This window comes from Pelodiscus sinensis, chromosome 13 (assembly GCF_052426305.1).
Source record: "Pelodiscus sinensis isolate ZL-2025 chromosome 13, ASM5242630v1, whole genome shotgun sequence".
Classification (NCBI taxonomy): domain Eukaryota; kingdom Metazoa; phylum Chordata; order Testudines; family Trionychidae; genus Pelodiscus; species Pelodiscus sinensis.
In genome coordinates, this window is record NC_143064.1 from 45,546,938 (window position 1) to 45,567,502 (window position 20,565).

The 20,565-nt window shown below is 45.4% G+C and overlaps 1 protein-coding gene across 3 annotated transcripts; it reads left to right on the forward strand.

The window, feature by feature from the left end:
• The first annotated feature begins 56 nt into the window (after positions 1-56).
• On the forward strand, positions 57-17,905 carry NUP62CL (nucleoporin 62 C-terminal like). 3 transcript variants are annotated; one of them, XM_075896698.2, is made up of 14 exons: positions 57-174; positions 1,439-1,556; positions 1,945-2,239; positions 2,733-3,133; positions 5,595-5,705; positions 6,259-6,384; positions 9,607-9,702; positions 11,093-11,204; positions 11,515-11,659; positions 11,913-11,962; positions 12,452-12,586; positions 13,668-13,779; positions 14,626-14,692; positions 17,013-17,905. In XM_075896698.2, exons 3-14 carry the CDS (start codon positions 1,959-1,961, stop codon positions 17,102-17,104), a joined length of 1,728 nt encoding a protein of 575 aa, XP_075752813.1. In that variant the 5' UTR covers positions 57-174; positions 1,439-1,556; positions 1,945-1,958; the 3' UTR covers positions 17,105-17,905. The 3 variants fall into 3 exon arrangements, with proteins under 3 accessions (XP_075752813.1, XP_075752815.1, XP_075752814.1); XM_075896699.2 differs by lacking the exon at positions 57-174 and adding an exon at positions 288-515; XM_075896700.2 differs by lacking the exon at positions 1,439-1,556 and having other exon boundaries at positions 74-174.
• The last annotated feature ends 2,660 nt before the right edge of the window (positions 17,906-20,565 follow it).

The window sequence follows — 20,565 nt, forward strand, 5'->3', positions numbered from 1 at the left end:
ACTTCCGCCAGTAGCGCGCCAGATCCCGGTAAGGCAGCGGAGGGGATTGGCGGGCTGGGCGGGAGAGGGGCGGGGCTGGGCTCGCCGCCGCCGCCCGCACGTCGAAGTGTCGCGCCGCCCGCTGCCGTCGTCACACGCCCGCGCGCAGCCCGTCAGGAGAGGCGCGCGCGACTGGTGAGGCAGCGGAGAACGGTGGGGGGCTGGGCCCTGAGGCGCCGCGGGGCTCGGGCGGGGACCGGCCTGACGGGCCCCTGTGGCCCCGCGCGTCCTGCCGCCGCCCGAGCGGGGAACCGGCCCCGCCCCACCCCTCCCCCCACAGTCACATTTAGACGGGGGGGGGTGAGGCCTGTGCCTGGCAGCAGCCGGGGGGGGGCTGGCCTTGGGGGCAGAGCGCTTCCCTCTGCCCGGCCCCCGGGGCCACGGGCCCAGCACGTGGCTTCTCGGGGTGATGGGGCGGCTCACGGCGGGGGGGGTTCTCCGTGGTGCCTGCAGCCGCGAGATCCACCCCCACCCAGGTGCGACCTGCGGGATCCGTCCCCGGGACACGTGCTGCGGGCGAGTCGCGGCGCGTCTGGACCCTGCCAGGGTGCATTTTGCAAGGGCGCGTCGCTGCCTTCATCTCCCCCGTTAGGATGGCGGGCTCGGCCCTTCCCCTGAGATTGGGAACAGTGACGGCCAGCCCCACGGCCCCCCGCCCCCTCCCTGGCCCCACTGCCCCCTCCCTGGCCCCACTACCCCCCGCCCCCTCCCTGGCCCCCCCGCCCCCCGCCCCCTCCCTGGCCCCACTGCCCCCCGCCCCCTCCCGGGCAGCCAGGTCTCCCCCAGCCCCACTGCCCCCCGCCCCCTCCCGAGCAGCCAGGTCTCCCCCAGCCCCACTGCCCCCCGCCCCCTCCCTGGCCCCACTGCCCCCCGCCCCCTCCCGGGCAGCCAGGTCTCCCCAGCCCCACGGCCCCCCGCCGCCTCCCTGGCCCCACGGCCCCCCGCCGCCTCCCTGGCCCCACTGCCCCCCGCCCCCTCCCGGACAGCCAGGTCTCCCCTGCTTCTCCTCCCAATCTCCCTTGGCCAGTCCCGCTGCCCGCGTCCAGCCCTGCTTCCGGCAGCCGCTTCTCTCCCCCCCCCCCCCATCTTCCCTGGCCAGCTCCTACCCCTGACCTCATGCCCCCCGGCAGCCCTGCTTCCGCCAGCCCACCAATCTCTCGCGGACAATTCCGATGCCCCAGGCAAGCCCTGCTTCCAGCGGCCGCTTCTCCCATACTCCTCCCAATCTTCCCCGGCCAGCCCCCTGCCCAGCTCTGCTTCCGCCAGCTGCCCCTCCCCCAATCTCCCTGGCTTGCCTGGATTCCCCCATCCAGTGCTGCTTCTGATAGCCGGCTCTCCCCTCCTCCTTCTCCCCTTCTCTGATAGCCGGCTCTCCCCTCCTCCTTCTCCCCTCCCCTAGCTAAGCATCTGCCAGGAGCCGGAAGATCCAGCTGCAGACTCCTCCCAGGCCGGCCAAGGGCTTGGGAGACCAGGCACTCCGGGAGCCCGGAACACCCCAGCAACCACACTGAGGCCCGGTACTTTTTTTCTGCGGCCCGGTATCGAGCCGCGGCCTATAGTTTGGGAAACGCTGGGTTAGCTAATTAAACAGGATTGTAATGCCTATAAGTTACTGTCAGATTCTTAAATTAACATGTGTTATGTAGCCTTTGGGTGAGGGGGGTGAATTAGTTTGTAGCTGGTAGACATATCTATGGGAAAAACGAAAGTCTTGAAATAGTCCTTATTCTGCAAGGTACAGCTCAGTAGCGCACTGAAAGTGAATCATGTTAACTGCATTTCATCACCTACCATGATGTGTAGTTGCACAAAACAGCAGAATTCCTTATCCAGACAGAAATTGGGGTGGTACAGTATGTGATGGACAACTGGGTGTTTTTTTAATTATTATTTTTTTCTTCTCAGAGTCAGAAATCATCATGAGTCAGTTTAACTTTGGATCTAGTTCTGCTGGGGGAGGGTTCAGCTTTGGTACGCCAAAGACAGCAACTACCACAGCACCAGCAGGATATTCCTTTTCCACACCTGGGGCTGGAACTGGATTCAGTTTTGGGACACCAACTCAGACTCCAGCAAGTACCCAGTCTACGGGTCTGTTCTCTTTGACGACCCCTGCTACTTCTGCGCAGGCTTCTGGATTCACTTTTGGATCACCGGCCACATCAACTGCAGCCCCAGCAGGAAACGTATTCTCTTTAGGGTAAGAGCTAACTGGAAGAAACATCTGTTCTTGTTCTCATGAGTTGCTATCATTGAGGATTTGGGGTTTTTTTTTGTAAATTTTTAAAAAATGTATTGGGAGTGATAGTGGAGAGAATCCAAATAGAAAGCCAAGGATTGAGTCTTGTGGGGAATTCAAAAGAAGAAAGATAGGTGCTTGACACACAGAAGGAGAGCAGTTGTTCCAGATATTCCAAATGATGCAGAAAGTGTAGTCTTTTACTAAGAGAAGGTAATTAAGGAATTCTCAAGGTAAGTGGTGTTAAGGCATGACAGGGGTTTTTATACAGCGTGTTAGAATTGAGCTACAATCTCTTTGACATTAAATCTAATGCTCTTCAAAGAATTCTGGTAAAAGGTCACCTTCCTGAAACTCTGCTATTAAAAAAACCCCTATCCTTCAGCATTCTGCTGGACTATGTCCTGAACAGGTTAGTTTATTTTGCTTGTTTTGTTTTTTTTGTCCTGTCTAGGGGAAATGTACCAAAGTTAAACTTGGGCAGCAGTGGCACCACTCAGACTACAGGAATCACAGGGGGGTTTGGACTTGCTAACAGTACTGCCCTTACCAGCTCTATACCTAGCAGCGTGTCATCAAGTCAAATAGCACCTTCTGGTTTTGCCTTTGGCCCCACTGCCGCCGTTACCGTCGCAACCACCACCCCCCAAGCTGGAGCAACTGGAGGGTTCAGTTTTGCCAGCAGCGGAACAGCTCAGACTGGAACCCCAAACTTTAGTATCAGCTCTGTGGGAAATACAACTCAGCAAATAGCACCTACAGGGTTAAGTTTTGGAGCAACCCCAGCTGCTGCCACCATTGCTGCAACTACTGCACAACCCCCCCCTGCCTTCAGTCTTGGGGGACAGTCCACAGGTAAGTGTCAGATCTTGAATTGGGAGTTCAACTGTTAACAGTGCTACTCCATATTAAAGTTCCTCTAGTCAGCTGACTTCTGAAGCGCTGTAAATAGAATGGTATTTGCCCATTGAAAGTTCTAATAATGCAAGTGAATTGATGGCTCTTTTGAGAAATGGATACTGAAATCTTCTGTTTCAGTCTGGTGTGAAATGGAACCAGTGCTAGAAGACACAGTTTTCTAATATGTACATTCCTGAAGTCACCAGTTACTTGTAACATTTTTTCATATACAGTGAAGAAGGTCTCAATAATGTCACGGAATTATAGAGTATATTTTGCATCCTAAATGTCCATAGATAAAAGCCAACTCTTTTTTTTTTTTATGGCAGTCAGACATGAAATTTAGAAAATGCACACAAGTAGAATTTTAGCAGCAGTGTTCACTGTTGCAGATTGCTCTAATGGGAAATAATAGTGTGTGAGCATGCCTTGAGTCAATAAATCAGTTTGTGGTTTAGTTAGTCCAGCTTGGTTCATGAGCAGCTGTCTCTTTTGTAGATTACTTCTCAGAGGAAATTTATTTTTCATAGCGCTGGATTATAACACTGCAATGCTGTGATGAGTGGTCTGCAGGCTTATCTCATGAAATCTTGTGCTACTGATTTGTTCATATCTTCTGAGTATCTAGACCAGGGGTGTCCAAACTTTTTTCAAAGAGGGCCAGATTTGATGAAGTGAACATGCGTGAGGGCCGACCATTTTGCCTGACATTCTTTGAACCATTAAAATTAAATGCAAATTAACTATTTTATGCAAAGTTTATTGCAAACGGCATACTTTTCATTTCGTCACCTGGATGACAAATCTAAACAGGTGTTAAATCACTCTGCCTTTCATATCTGAAGGCCAAATGAAAAAAAAATCCAGGAAGCTGAAATATATGTCAGGAACATTGTAAAGTACATTACATATTATTGGTAATAAAGGTTGTCTGTCAACTTTTAAGTTCAAAAAATATGAACAGGACCATAACACCAAGTATACATGTTGTGTCCAAATATATTTATAACTGATTTAGACCAACTGACATTAACTGAGATTTTACAATGTATTCATCTCAATACATATGGATTCGTTGGGGGCCATGAAAGATAGATATTGCCAAATTACCTGTGGGGCCATATTAAACCGGAACACGGGCTGCAATTGGCCCGCGGGCCGGACTTTGGACATGCCTGATCTAGACACACACATGATGGGATAAAATAAGAGTTCAGAAAGAAACAAAACTGCAGAGATGACAGTGGGATGATTTGATCTTGATATTGCAGGACCTGGAATATCTTTGCGATCAGTTCCACAAACTATGTGAAAAAGGGCTGGTACCAAAGTACTGGGACCATCATAGATAAACATCTTTTGTTAGAACTGTTTTCCTTAAGTGTTGGGGCTTGGCATCAAAGGACTGAAATAATTTGTTGTAAATTGGTTGCATTTGTAAAAACAGTTCTCTTCAGAAATAAGAAGAGACCTTGTGAGTAAAAAGACCTTGCATTAGTCAATTGCTGATACTTCCTAAGCCAGGGCTACTCAACCTGCGGGTTGCGTGCAGCCCAGTTGTTTGCGGCCCACGGTACGGTTTGGGTTTACGTGGAGCTCAACATGCGGCCTCCAATGGGAACGCACTCCACAACGCCGAAGCATCTCCCAGGTGGGGTGGGGTGAGCATTGACAGATGCAAGCGGACGGGCTGGCTGGAACAGATGGGTACAGAGTGTTGGCATTTCTAGCCCCCAGGGAGCAGGTGCTGGGAGAGCCAGGGCATTGTGGGAAGGGCTGGCTGCTTAGCCTTGTGACAGAACCTGAGAGGTGCTGACTGGCTCACATTGGCCACATTTGGGTCTAGTGCCACAGCTTAAGGCTTAATCTTTGTATTCATGCCTGTCCATGTGAAAGAAGCTATTTGCATATATATTTGCATCTATATGCAACCACACTTAAGTTGCAGCCCTCGGCATGTGCTGTGAGTATCATAGTGGCCATAGTTGAGTAGCCCTGTCCTAGGCCATTTAAGAATAGCTCCAGTACCTTGGACAGGGACAAAGTAGACAGCAAACAGTCAAGTTTGATATGTGAGCACAAAGTTACAGTAATAGTCTTTTGTCCATTAAAAAGTATGATTGGGATGTAGGGTGGAAGGGAGAGTCCAGAGCCTAGGTGGGTGATGTTTGGTTACAGTTAGTGTGAATTAGAACAAATCTTAAAAGTTGTTGTAGGCAAAATTATTTAGATCTAGTGAATCCCTTTGACAGTGCTGATTCTAAATCTGTCAGAGAAACATCAATATAAACTGATAATAGATACTTTCTGCTCTACTAATTATGATATTGTTTTTCACACTTGACTATTGCTGGTATTTTGGGTCTCAGCTTAAGAACTGTTTGCTCTTGATTCATTCTTGTATTTCTTAATCTAGGTTTAAGTTTTGGAATGCTGGCCTCGACAGCACCCACTTCTGCACCCACAGGAACATTGACAGCTACTACCATCCAAGGACCTAGTTTATCATTTGGAACCAAACTTGGAGGTAGGTGGTGATTAGGTCACTGTGCCTGAAAGTTGGGTCAGAGTAAAGGGGGGCTGACTACCCTGACTGAAGTGATTCTATTTATTGGGGTGTGGAGAGCAGATCAAAATAGGAGTGGATGCATGTACTATGTCTTACAGTGATTTGCTCTTCGGTCAGAGTCCTGAAAGCACTGTAAGTTCTCTAAGTGCATTCTTATTTGTACAGCTCAATTTCACTTTGTATAGAGTTTTACATATGAAAACTGCATCTGACAATTCTTCATAAAGTATAAAACAAAGAGACGCTTATGGGTGATTGTGAGGGTAAAGATGTTTTCAGGTTAAACCTGTAAATATATTAAGTACTGATGAAGCATAATGCTGGAAAATTGTTTTAAAAAGAAACAGAAGCTGCAGAGGAGAAAATGATTACATCAGTAAAAAGCAGATTAGTGTAGATGAATGGAAAAAAGTGTGTCAAACAAAGTCCCCATTCTCTGCTTTGTTCACTCTGAACATGTGTGTTGAAGCATCAGAGAAGGATGGGTTTGGATTTTTTTTTCTGATTTTAGGCTTGACTGCAACATCCACAGCCGCTACCACCACACCTTCCCTTCTTGGTTCGTCTGGGCCTACATTGTTTGCATCAATAGCAGGTTCTTCAGCACCAACTTCCACTGTTGCCGCAGGCCTCTCACGTAAGTCACAGAGTATTTATCAAACAGTTCTTCTTGCAATCCTGATATTAACGAGTAGTAGTCCAAGGATAGGTTGGCAGGCTCTGCCTGCGATGGTGGTGTTTTTTCCTGAAGTGGAAGAATCATAATAAGATACAACTACAGCTATTTTAGTCTTTGATAGTATCAGCTTGTCTCTATCTGCTTCCGGGCATAAATCTTATCAGTGCTGCACCTGTTTATTGCACAGAAAATTTTGTCTAGAAAATAATACATGTGAGATGAGTGGCAATTTTTTGTGTCCGCTATCCTGCTATTGTTGTCATGGCTGAACATACCAGTGACTCTGCTGACAGCTGTTGAATGCAGGCCTGATCTACAGTACAAAGCTACAGCTTTACAAAAGGCAGCTTACATTGACCTAATGCTGTAAATATCTACACTATAGTGTTGCTACTGCTGATATAAGTTGCACACTGCACCAACTTAATAATTCCACCTCCATAAGAGGCATGGGTAGGTTGATGCAGGGTCAGTATAAACAGTGTGTTGACCAAAGGGCCTTATGGACCAGATCCGGCCTGCCAAGTGCGTTGATCTGCCACAGATACATTGCTGCTGCCCCACCCCAGACCAGTCAGGGCCTGGGGACGGGGGAGTGCGTGAAGTCTCCTCCCCTACTGGGGGCATGTGGAAAGTGCTGCCTGCCCCTTGCAGGGTGGGGATAGGGAGTGAGAGATTTCCTGTGCGCCCCCTGGCCCTGATTGACTTGGGAGTGGGCGGAGCACGTGAAGTCTCCTGCTGCCAGGAGCATAAGCACCTAGAGGGGACCACTATCTGTTCAGAACAGCTGGCAGTTCTCTCTGGAGGAGGCGGGGTCAAAGTCTTCACCGCTCCCCCCATCCCCAGGCCAGTCAGTATAAAAAATTTAGGAAGTGGCTCTCCGTCTAAAATTATTGCTCAGTGAGGAGGGAGAAACAATAACAGGAAACTTGGAAATGGCAGAGGTGCTTAATGACTCTTTTTTTGGTCTTCACCATGAAGTCTGATGATGAAGGAATGCCTAACATACTGAATGCTAGTGGGAAGGGGGTAGGTTTAGAAGATAAAATTAAAAAAGAACAAGTTAAAAATCACATAGAAAAGTTAGGTGTCTGCAAATCACTGGGACCTCATGAAATGCATCCTAGAATACTCAAGGAGATGATAGAGGAGGTATCTGAGCCGTTAGCTATCATCTTTGAAAAATCATGGGAGACAGGAGAGATTCCAGAAAACTGAAAAAGGGCAAATATCGTGCCCATCTATAAAAAGGGAAATAAGAACAACCTAGGAAACTACAGACCAGTCAGTTTAACTTCTGTGTCAGGAAAGATAATGGAGCAAGTAATTAAGGAATTCATCTGCAAATATCTGGAAGAAAATAAGGTGATAGGTAACAACCAGCATGGATTTGTAAAGAACAAATCATGTGAAACCAATCTGAGAGCTTTATTTGATAGGATAACAAGGCTTGTGGATAAGGGAGAAGAGGTGGATGTGGTATACCTAGACTTTAGTAAGGCATTTGATGTGATCTCTCATGATCTTCTGATCAGTAAACTAGGCAAATACAACTTAGATGGGGCTACTACTATAAAGGTGGGTGCGTAACTGGCTAGATAACTGTTTTCAGAGAGTAGTTAATGGTTCACAATCATGGTGGAAGGCCATAACAAGTGGGGTTGCGCAGGGGTCTGTTTTGGGACCGGTTCTGTCCAATATCTCCATCAATGATTTAAATATTGGCACAGAGAGGACACTTATTAAGTTTGCGGGTACCACCAAGTTGCGAGGGGTTGCAACTGCTTAGGGAGGATAGGGTCATAAGCTTTCCAGACTGCTCATGATCTCTGCCCCCCCCCCTTGCAAAGAGCCTCAAAAGGTGGTCTTTTGGCTTGACCATGGCAATTAGATGTCTTACCTTTTAGATAAAGTATACCTTGGTTGTACTGTTTTGTGGAGCTTTTTGTTCATATATAACACTTGCTATACCCTGTGAACCAGAGTTGTTTTTGTTTGAATTAGGGATGTAAGCAAGTAGTTGACTACCCGATAAGCCTGGGCTTATTCAGTAGTGGAGTCTATTACTTGCTCTCTTTCTCTCTCTCCCCTCCCCCCCCCTCCCCCCCGTGCCTCTGTATCAGAAGCCGGTTCTTAAAAGCTGGTTCTTCCCAGCACCATCTCTCCAGTGCCGCCTCCCCCCACCACACACTGCTGCCTCTATTTTGGAGGCAGCAGCATGGAGTAGGGAGGGAGGATGGGGGAGGCTGCTGTGAAGCAGTCCCTGGCCGCGGTGGCCGCTCCGGCAGCAGCCCCTAGCTGTGGGGGTCCCAGCGAGGAGCTGTCCGCGGACAGGGGCTGCTAGACCCACCTTGCAAAAGCCAGGACTGAGCCTGGCTCGCACCAGCTCCAGGACCTACCCTTGCTACATTTAAACTGCAGAGGCGCAGCAGGGGTGGGTAGCTCCTGGACCCTGTGCTAGCTGGGACTGAGCAAGCCTTCCCTTATTGACTAATCGTGTAGTCGATAAAATTAGTGAATTACCCACATCTTAACATTCTTAGTTTGAATATTGTCCAGCAATTTCAGATGTTAAGACCCAAAAGCAGAAAGTTGAGTCCATCAGTAAATATGCATACTACATAATTTCAGGATCACCTCCCTTCTCTGTATAAGAGCAAACATGCAAAACTGGGCCATCCGAAGTGAGAAGTAGCTGCTCACGTGCATTAGAAGAAACCAGACAGTATTTTGAGATCTTTACCCTCTGTGTTCACAGGAGCACAGCCTAGCCAGATCCCATCAGCCAAATTACATTACATGTTGCAAAATCTCAATGGGTGTGGAGTCAGTCATGCACCTCATGGGGACCAAACGTGTCCTTGGTGTAACTCCATCAAAGTTAATGTAGTTCTACCAGAAGTGAATTTAGCTTAATGACTTAATTCTGCTTTACATTTTGGCAGCCCTTCTAAGAAATGTATCCCCGTGAGGCTTAATACATTTGGCAAAAGTTGTGTTTTGTTTGTTTTGCCATATCCAGGATGACATATTTGACAACAGTGGGTTATTTCCATAATGAGTTACTGGCAATCCTCACTCTCATTTAGCCTCTGTCCTATTACAAACTGCTAAAACAGGCATCAGGATGCTTTGCCAGTGGGGCACACAGGAAGCCATGTCATTGTCTTCTATTTACAGTTGGTGGCACCTCAGCTGCAACAACCAGTCTGGGTACTCTTGGATTTGGATTAAAAGTCCCTGGAACGACAACTGCTGCAACCATCACAACCACCAGTAAGGACTAGAGGATGAAAGGGATGGAGCTGCCAGCCTGATTAAAACTAATGTGTACTCCATGGTTCTCAGTTTCTTTCTACCTGGGATCTGAAAACAATCCACTGTTTCCTGTTGAGATCCATCTGCCTCCACAGTTCCATGTAGCTATTGTGGATTTGTATTCACAGCTAGAAACCACAAAGGGTCTTATCTGGGGAGTGTCCGAGTTTGGCAGTCTGTTTTACAGGATTGGCGTGGGACTGCTGCTACTGGCACAGCATCTCTCTCTCCAGCCACCAGCCTTCCTGCCCAGCAGGCATAGGTAGCATCACTTCAAGAGGCTGTGGAACTAGCTGCATGTCCTGTTGGAATGTTGCTTCACAGCTGAACGTTGCATAGGGCATAGAAGGGAGAGAGAAATACGGAGGGTTGAGGAGCTGTAATAGGATTAGTTGGGGTAACAAGGATGGAGTGCTGAGTTAATAGGAAGGCAGCATTTAGCTCCTCCCTGCCCTGGATCTTAGGGAATGCAGAATTTTGAAGCCTTTTCTCTACTTCCATCAACCAGTGAGGTGTTTGCACTTCTTATTGACATCCGACTAGACTTAGTAATAGCATAGTACCTGTTAGCTCTGCCAGTGACTTCCTTTGTAAACTTTGGCTGTCTGTGCCATAGCTTGGTTTTTTGTTTTTGTGTGTGAAATAATATTGCCCAACAAATATTGGGGCTTGCTTCCTTAAGAGCTATAAAGTGCTTTGAGATCCTGAGGCAGAAGGGGCTATATAACTCAAGTGTTTATTAATGGATATTAATCAGAATTATAAAAACATGTTTTAGTTCACCAGCTCTGTTCATGGGAAATCCAGTTCCAAAAGAAGAGTGGTGATTCAGATTACAAGTTTCATGTGTTGTAGAGCTATTCAGCAGTATAGTAGTTGGGGTACTGCAGATCTGGGAAGAAAGATGTGTGCACAAAACTTGCATTGTGTCTTTTTCTCAATATTACCTGACTCACATTTAATAGAGCCATGTGGGTTGGAAGAGAACTTGGAGATCTTCAGTCCATCCCTGTCCATTGTAGCAAAATTGATTTATTTATAATCAATATTCTCTCTGTATATCTAAATAATTTGAAAACTAAGAGAAATAAACCACCATTTCTTGCTTATACAGGCTAGAGCTTTCTAAAGATTTCTTAACATCTTAAAAAAGTGGATAAGTATTATTATTCACATCTTACAAATGGGTAAGTGTGAAGTGATTAAGGTCACACAATCAAGGTAATTTGTGAATAGAACTCATGTCTCCTAATTTCCAATCTTGAGTCCAAATTGCTAGATCACAACTGACCTTCTCCTCCTCTCTACTCATTCCTCCCTTTTTATGACATTACATCTTTCCTTCCAGGCACTTCTTCTGCTCCTAGCACAGGCTTTGCCTTGAATCTTAAACCACTGACCACTACTGGTACCCTTGGTGCTGTGACTTCTACTGCTACCATAGCAACTACAACAACCAGGTGCGTCCTTTCAGCCAATTGAGTTACTGCCTAGTGTCTTAGTTCTGTGGTGGGTACTGAGGGTGAGTGTTCCCAAGACAGGCAGTATATTGGGTATTGAGTGGAAGAACCAGAGGAGATTCGTCCAAGAAAGGAGACGATGCTGGGATTGGAGTGCAGTAGTATCCTGGCCCAATTCTGTTGGGTGTGTTTGTAGTTCAGTGGCTGTGCCTTTAATGTTACCTGTGGTGTCAGCTTTATAGCTTTTCATTTTAGAATTTGTATTCATTCAAATAATGCTCAATGCTCTCTTCAACTCCCCCAATCCCAGCGCTCCCCCAGTGATGACTTACGCCCAGCTGGAGAGTCTAATTAATAAATGGAGCCTAGAACTGGAGGATCAGGAAAAGCATTTTCTTCACCAGGCTACACAGGTCAATGCCTGGGATCGGACACTGATAGAGAATGGAGAAAAGGTAAGCTGGCATGCTTTTCTGATAGGGTGAGACTTTTACGGGTATTTTGGTGCCCAAAGATGCAAATAGGCACCCAGTGGGCTTTTCAAAAGTATCTAGATACTGAACTCACATTGGTGTTTTTGGGGGGATGTGAAGAACATGTCTTTTCTCAATTTCTCCCCTATCTCTCTACCCCTATACCATTATTGATAATCCCTGAATTCTGTTGCTATAGTCTGTTAAATTCTGTGTGTTCCTGTCTGATTTTTAGATTACTTCATTACACAGAGAGGTGGAGAAAGTGAAGCTGGATCAGAAGAGGTAAGAGAGAAACTGAGTGCTTTAGTTTTCCTGTTTCAGAGGGGTAGGTAGCCATGTTAGTCTGAATCTGCAAGAACAACGAAAAGTCCTGTGGCACCTTCTAGACTAACAGATATATTGGAGCATAAGCTTTCGTGGGCAAAGACCCACTTCGTCAGATGCATGTAGTGGAAATTTCAGAGGCAGGTATAAATATACAGGCATAAGAAAAGAGTTCCAATCAAAAGTAAGGTTCTCTTGATTAGAACTCTTTTCTTATACCTGTATATTTATACCTGCCTCTGGAATTTCCACTACATGCATCTGACGAAGTGGGTCTTTGCCCACGAAAGCTTATGCTCCAATATATTTGTTAGTCTAGAAGGTGCCACAGGACTTGTTAGTTTTCCTGGTGTAGTGTTCTTTCCATCTCTTTTCAGCTGTTTCATGATGCTTTAGCATTCGTACAGCACATCAAACTCTCCCACTTGTTCTTTTGCCTTTTTGCAGGTTGGATCAGGAACTTGATTTCATCCTGTCACAACAGAAAGAGCTGGAAGATTTGCTGACTCCTCTGGAGGAGTCTGTAAAGGAACAAAGTGGGACTATCTACTTGCAGCATGCAGATGAGGAGCGAGAGCGAACGTAAGGAAGTGACCCTGCTTAAGCACTTGAAATGACAGAGCTAATGTAACATTTGCGACCAGGAAATACTAAACTTGGAGTACAGGGATTATAAGTGATTGCTGTATGATTAGGAAACTAATACAGCTTGGACCTTCCTGATCTGGCACCCTTGGGACCTGACCGGACCCAAATGAGGGAATTTTCTGACTATGGAGTGGTCCTCTTCCACTGGTCTTCCAGGACACTGCCCCTCCCTCCTGCTGGCCCGGCTCCAGCCCTGCTGCTACAAGGCTTGAGGCTTGACTCTGGCCTGCTTCTGCCAGCTGGCTGGGCTCTCCAGGGGCGAAGCTCCCTAGCTGCTGGGGCTTTCCAGGGACGGGGATTGATGGCTGCCCTGCTGCTGCCGCGCCAGGTCTGGGCTCCCCAGTCCCAATGATAGCACTTCCCCACCATTGGACTGCCAACCAGCTTGTGCTCCCAGGTGCCAGGGCTTTCTGGTCCAGCAATGTTGCCTGACCAGAGAGTCTTGGATTTAGGAGGTTCAACCTATAATAGCTTTTTCTGGAGCATAACCTTCCCAATGGCTTGCATTCCCCATATTGGAAGTGGAGATAAAGAAATGGGGAAGTAGAGCTGTCAATATATTTTATTAGGTAGCATAAATGGAATTCTTTGGGAGATGTGGACTCAAGTAGCTATTTGAGGACAGACTATTAATTTTCAGAATGATCTCTTTAATAGTACTGAAAGTGAAGTCCCCTGGATGCTCGGGAATCACTGTGTGAGATGATTCAAATCATGCAGGCATTTTAGGGCAAGAACTGGTGAATTATAGTAAGGTGACCAAAGAGGGTGCCCAAGAGATGTGTCTTGCAGGGTCTGGGCCAGTTGGCTTGTTTTATTTCTCTGGCAAGGGATAAGGAGAATATTCTCTTGAATCTTAAATGATAAAGAGCTTCCAATGTCTTCACATGTGTCTCTCCTATGGAAGAACATTGGTGTTGCCTGGTTCATGTCTAGGTAAAACACTTTTCCAGCATGCTTGGTGTTTGTTTGACTTGAAGTGCTCTGACCTCATCTCCTCTCATGTGCTTTGCAGCTATAAATTGGCTGAAAATATAGATGCCCAATTGAAGCGTATGGCACAGGATCTCAAAGACATCATTGAGCACCTGAACACATCTGGGGGCCCTGCCGATACCAGTGACCCAGTGAGTATGAGCCTAGTACTCTCTGCAGGTGGTAAAAAAACTTACAAGCTGCTTAACTTGTGTAGTTCTGAATGCTCTTCATGTCCTTTGTATTTTCAGGATTTGAAAAGGATTTTACAGCATTTTTTTTCTATAGTAGGTTTTTTTTTCTGTTGACCAAATTCTTGTTCCAGCACAAGCCAGTGTGGCTCATATGCTTACTCTAGGGTCACGGTGACATTACAAACTCTGCCAACAGAGAGTGCAAAACTTCCTCCCACAGTTATTCGCCTGCTTTGTATTTCTTGTATATAAATGTATTTGAAGTCTGGAAAATATTTCTCACCATATTGTAGATTTTTGCAGACCTATCAGATTTTGGGGTGGACATTGTATGTAAACATGTTTTGGTGTACATTTCGTCTTCGAATTCAGATCTGAATTCTCACCTATTTCTGCTACCTGTCAATCCCCAGCAAAGTTTTTGCCTTTTGGCTTGTCAGTAGAGAATTTACCTTTTAATGAACAATGCAGAGAAGGCAGTTTTCCCAGTCTCTTTTACACCACCTTGAGAGTAAACCTTTTATGGGTATGACACGTCTAATCTCTCTAAGCCTAAGAGAGCCCAGGCCACAAGGATGCTTTCCAAACCAGAGGTCCTCAATACTGCTTTGTGCTACTTCGTACTAGCTTCACTCGAGTGAAGTGACTGTTTAATGTATAGAGAATTCATTTAGTCCTGACTACTGCAGCAAGGATCAGGCCAGGCTGGTGTCTAACTGGTATTTCTTTTATTTTTGCTCACTTCCACACACATACTACAGTGAAATAACTCATGCCTAAAATCTTGCATCTATTTTTCTTCAGCTCCAGCAGATCTGTAAAATTTTGAACGCTCATATGGATTCGTTGCAGTGGATTGACCAGAACTCTGGTAAGAACCTTAATGAATGTCTTCTCCCCCCCTCCCCCCCCCCGGCTTAAGTAAAGAAATAGACTGGTCAAAATGTCAGGTCTGAACTGCACTTAGGAAGGAAGACCGGGTGCCTTAAAGGAGGAGGGGAAATGCAATCTCTACTGACCTCTTTGTTCGGTGCTTAGTGGAAGGACTGAAGGTTGAGAAATCAATTAGATAGTGATTAGTGCTGGTAATGGACTGAGCAGAACAATAACTTGCTATGACGTTAAAGTACTAAGTGCAATTCTGTTCTGTGTGTTTCTTGACCATACATCAGTTCAGAAAGATACACAAGGAGCCTTCCCCAAGTACCTAGTTCATTGTCATTGAATTCACCTCTCTCTTTGTGCTCCATTAAAGGCTATAGGCCACAAGTAGCTATTGGAAGAAGTTCCTGGCCATTTGCTAAATATTTTTTAAGAAAAACAGTGTTTTAAAATGTATCCATAGAAAATGGATTTCCTGTTGATAGACACTAACTATGGGCTTTTATTAGCCTTTTTCTTTATGAAAAATGTCTTTAGGGGTCACAAATGCTAATTGCTCGTGGCCACCCCCACTGGCTTTCCTATCTCAGTATCTATTCTGTGCGAGTGCACATGCTTTCTCCCCCTCCTGACTTCCAGCACAGGAACACTGTATCTGATGCTGTTAGCTGAAGTCAAATGTTCCCTTTCTCCAGATGCAGTAACTCCATGTTCTGAGGGACATTGCAGAAGTTGCAGAGTAACAATTTGAAAAGATAATGCTGGACAGATGTTATGCTTAGTTCTGAAAGGGAAGATTGCTGTCTAGGGACTGGTTTTTTCACTAAAATATTGGGATGCTTCCAGGGTTTAATTGTTTTTTCTTAAGTTACTACACACAGTTTTCATGACCAAGAACCATCTGTCTCCCAGTAAAAAATCCGGAGTATTCTAGCTAGTTTGCATCTCTCCTTAACTTAACCTCATTAGCCACAAGGAGACACTGTAGAGTAATGTGTAATGACTCTCCAGGACTAAAGTACACCAGCTCTGCTTCCCCCTGAACCCTGCAAAGCCGCAGATGCCCCCAACAAATGGTTTATACTCATTCCTGTGGAAAATCGGCATAACTCCCTTGATTTGAATAGAAATTCTGCTTACACTGGGGCTGTATTTGGCTTCCAGATTCCTAAAAGGTGTTCATTTCTCAGTACCCAGTGCTTGCCATCATAATGAGACTTGGCTTTCCTGGGATCTTTCCTGTAGTAACAGATCTGTGCATCCAGTGGCAGAAAGTATCTGGGAAATTAAGCATTGTGTAAAACAGTTACCTGCTTCATTTGAAAATCATTATTAAAGGGGTTGCAATTTGTTCCCTCGGGTGAGAATTTTTCTTGTATTATAAATTATGGTTGTTCACCCAATTAATTAGATCATAGATTAATTGAATAATCCAGTTTCTATATTTTATGGGATGTGCAAGTTTCAAAGAGCAACATGTCAACTTTAGTATGGTAGGGCAAGTCCCTCAAGCAGGGATAGAAGCAGTTATTATTACAAAATGTATTTTTTTTCCTTTAAATGGTTCATATGCTTCTTTTGTTCCCTTGGGGTGTTCAACAAATGTTCTTATTTATACTCATCCATCACATATCCCCTTCTTTGACAGCCAAAATGGCTTGTCCCATTGATGGGACTGGGTGCAGTGTAATTTCTAGAATCAGAGACTCTTCACAAGTTTGTAAATCCCATTCCCTAAAACACCTTCAGGGCCACTTCATGAAAACAAATCAGTTTTTCTAGACAATTGTAACTAGGGATGTTAAAAAGCGGTTAATTAAGTAACCACTGAAAATTGTAGCAGAATGGATTATAGGTCATGAAGGGAGCTGAGAGGATAGTGTATGAAGTGTGATTTGTGTATTTTCAAGTACGGAGCCAGATCTGGCTACTTAGGTTTAGCAAGTGTTTAGTTTCTGACTTGGTAAAAAAAAAAAAATAAATGCTGAAAAGGTAATTAATTTCTGTTGTTCGGACGTAAATCAAATTGAAGTTGGGTGAGCAAGGAAGATTGGAGCAGTGGCTGAAATGTCCTCTTAGGCTTGTCCATTTGGTTTCTTCTGCCATCCTAGCCATCCAGTGTACTGTACTTTGAGCAGATCAGCAGTATCCTGTGCTGGGTTTCATCTCCCTTCCTTTTCCAAAACCTGTCTTAACCTTTGATCCTCGGTCTTTGGGACACTCTTCTCTCCTCCAGATCTGTACTGCCCACGGATGCTTCTTATGAAAAACATGCATGTATTGTGGGTTTTTTTGCACTCTCCCAACAGCTCTGCTGCAGAGGAAAGTGGAGGAGGTGACGAAAGTTTGCGAGAGCCGCCGAAAGGAACAGGAACGCAGTTTTCGGATCACGTTTGATTGAGCAATCCAAGAAATCGCTACTGCTATAATATTTACTGGATAGCCATTATGTAAAAACTTTGCGAAAATGGAGTAAAATTGTGATATCCTCTTGGTGTTTTTTTGTTTTAATAAAGTGCTTTTTTGTGTCAAACCTCCTATACTGATTCACACCATAGATTGCATGGAGCTTCTTAGTTCTGCAGCATTTCTGTGAATTTTTTTTTGTACATATGTTTCATTCATTTAACTCAGTTATTGTTTGCTGACTTTTTAGAATATTTTAAACCCCAAGAAGTGACAGGGATAACCTCTCCAGCTCAGTATTACATTAAAATCGGACTTATGATGATGTACATTCAGATCTAAGCTTTGCATATGCTATTGAAATAACTTTTTCAAAATGCAAGTAATACATGTTTGCCACTGAGTCAGATCATCAAACTGATGGAAGTCACTGGCAAAGTGACTTTAACCAGTTTGTTAAAGTGGTAAACCAGCTTTGGAAAGCAATAGCCTCTTGTGCAGATAACGTTTAGTTCATTTCAGCTTATTCAACTGTTTCAGTTCAGTGATTAGTTCATTAAATGTTAAGATGATTGGGAGTTGAGGTGGAGCCAGGGCCTGCTTGTTTTCTCTTCCACTCTATGACAAAGTGTGAGCAGATGGTGACCAGAAGCAATAGTTCCATTCAAGTACAGATAATACTTCCTTTGTTTTAATAAGTTTTAAATGCAAACAGGTTTTGATAAACTTCTTTTCTTATGTATCTAGCACTTGTAAGTTTGTTTTTTCTTTGGTTAAATAAAACTAAAATGTTGGGGTTCGGGGACATTTTTAATTGAATTCCACATTCCATAAATAGAGCTTGACAGCAATCACATGTGAAAATGTAATCTACTAAAGAAGTGTACTATTTACCATTTTCTGACCTGAGTAAATATTAATCTTTTATTGTAAGATATAAAATGATTTAAATGTGTATAAATAGTGTATCCTGATGAGCCAAAAGTACCACATTTAGTGTATTTTGTTGCATAACATTGCTCTAATAAGAATCAGCCTCTCTTTAGCAAACCAACTAAACTACTAATGTAAAACAAGGTTGAAAGTGGTAAATTAAAACAAAGGTTCCTGCTTGTTTACTTAAACTAATCCATGCTAAACTGGGCCTGTTTCCACTTCTGAAACCACGGCCTGCATTCTGCCATCTGCAATAAGTTGGGTGCTCCCTTCATGCTTGTATCCCAGTCTTTTCTGAGATGTCATAATTCTATGCATTTTCTTTTCTGATTCAAAGATCATGAGATTGCAGGTAAATTGTTGGAGGTGTCCTGGTCCCTAGGGTTAGAGAAAGTGGGTGAGATGATAAATATATTTTATTGGACAGGCTGATGTTGGTGAAAGAAACAAGTTTTTGAGTTACTCCAAGACCTGAAGAGCTGTTTGTGACTAGTGGGGGTACCTTGCTGATTGCTAGGCTTGGGCTGTGAGTGAGCCACACTGGCTGCTGTCTGTACCACGGCCCAGTAGAGTAGCTGATGGGACAGGGAGGTGACCTGTTCGACCAGTTACCCCCCAGAGAGCGGAACAAAGGAAGGTGGAATGCTGCCCCTGGCTGGGGGCAGGGCTGGCAGGGACGGGTCTTTAGTGGCTGTCTGGGAAGCAGGGGAGAAGGAGCTAGGGAGGGGGTTGGGATTGTAGGGCCCAGCTACCCCCCATCTCAAGGAGGGGCACTGAGGCCTCTTAGCCCCAGGCCCTGTAACCAGATTACATCTGTGCTGTGCTGTGCTGTATCCTGGAGGAGCAATAAACGCCCTCTATTCTACTGGCTGGTGGAGTCTGTCCGTGCCATTACGGGGGTGCAGGAAACGGGAAAACCCCAACGTGCTGTCACACTGTATATAGCTTGAACATAGTCTTGCATCAACATCAGCTGGCCTAATGAAAGATGTTACTTCACTCACCTTGTCTCTTCAGAGGAAAATTGGCATTTCAGCAACACTTAGCCCTGGGGTGGGCAATAAGCAGCCATGGGCCACATGTGGTCTGCCACGGTTAGCCTCTGGCAGACTGCCAGATACTTTATTTACCTGCAGGTCCACAGGTATGGCCTCTTGCAGTTCCCATTGATCATGGTTTGCTGTTCCCAGCCAATGAGAGCTGGGGAAAGTTGTGGCTCAGCCCATGGGATGCTTATTGTCCACCTTAACTTAGCCCCAGATCCACAAAGATATTTGACTTCAGTGGAAATTAGGAACCTGAATGTATTTGTTGATCTGGGTCTTATTCTTGAGCACTTGTAGTGTTCAATGAATTCTATACCATATGTGGACCATGGGGGCAAGTGGCAGTGGACATCTATATTCTTTGTTGTTTTAGACTGAATTTATATGTTGTTTGTAGGAAGGTGGTGAAACTGGATTGAGCTTAGTTTGTACAAAGATTTGCTCAGATACAAGGTGTATAGAATTTACTGTTGCACTAATAAGAAAACAAACACCAGGCCTGCTGATAGGCTGGAGAGATGCAGCTTCCCTTCTCAGTGCTCTCTAACTCAGCGTCATGGAGTAGAAATGACTGTCTCCAGCCAACTTATAAGATTGAAAGATAGAGTTGGTAATACAGTCTACCCTTCCCTCTCCCTTGGTTTGCCCTATCGCTTTAGCTGGCCCATCACTTTAGCTGATGCTCCTGATGTTTACTGAGGTTAATAAACTTAAACAACCAATAGTCTGGTAGCACTTTAAAGACTAACAAAACTTGTAGATGGTATTGTGAGCTGTCATGGTCTGAAGAAGTGGGCTGTGCCTACAAAAGCTCATGATACCATCTACATCAGGCCTGCACAACATGCAGCCCGCAGAGGCTCACTGTGTGGCCCCATCCGATCTGCTGGCTGGACAGAGAAGGGGAGCGGGAAGTGTGATTATCGCCACCGGGCTGCCTAGGTGCAGCTCTGGCGCGAGGAGGCGGGGTGTGAGCCAGAGGGCGGGATGCTGGCAGATGCCAGGACGCTGGCGTGACATGATGTCACGGTCAGTGACCGCTGGATTCAAAAAGGCAGAAGCCAGGTAGGGGAGGAGAAGGGGCTTGTGCTGAGGGGAGAGGGGCAGGTCAGGAGAAAGGGGAAGACACCAAGCGGGGATAGGGTGAAGGAGAGACGAAATGTCATGGGGCCAAGTGTAGACTTGTGGCCCGCAGCTGTCTTCTTTGGAGTAATATGGCCCTTGTTGCTTTCCGAGTTCGGCAGGCTTGACTTATAAGATTGCAAGATAGAGCTGGTAATACAGTCTACCCTTCCCGCTCCATTGGTTTGCCCTATCACTTTAGCTGACCCATCACTTGAGCTGATGCTCCTGATGTTTGCTGAGGTTAATAAGCTTAAAAAACAACTAATAGTCTGGTAGCACTTTAAAGACTAACAAAACGTATGGTATCACGAGCTTTTGTGCGCACAGCCCACTTCTTCAGACCACAACA

Excerpts from the sequence above, each read along its gene's own strand:
- NUP62CL (XM_075896698.2), top strand. The coding sequence starts at position 1,959 with ATGAGTCAGTTTAACTTTGGATCTAGTTCTGCTGGGGGAGGGTTCAGC. Across the intron at positions 5,706-6,258 it reads ATTTGGAACCAAACTTGGAG|GCTTGACTGCAACATCCACA; the intron begins GTAGGTGGTGAT and ends TTCTGATTTTAG. Across the intron at positions 13,780-14,625 it reads CTGCCGATACCAGTGACCCA|CTCCAGCAGATCTGTAAAAT; the intron begins GTGAGTATGAGC and ends ATTTTTCTTCAG.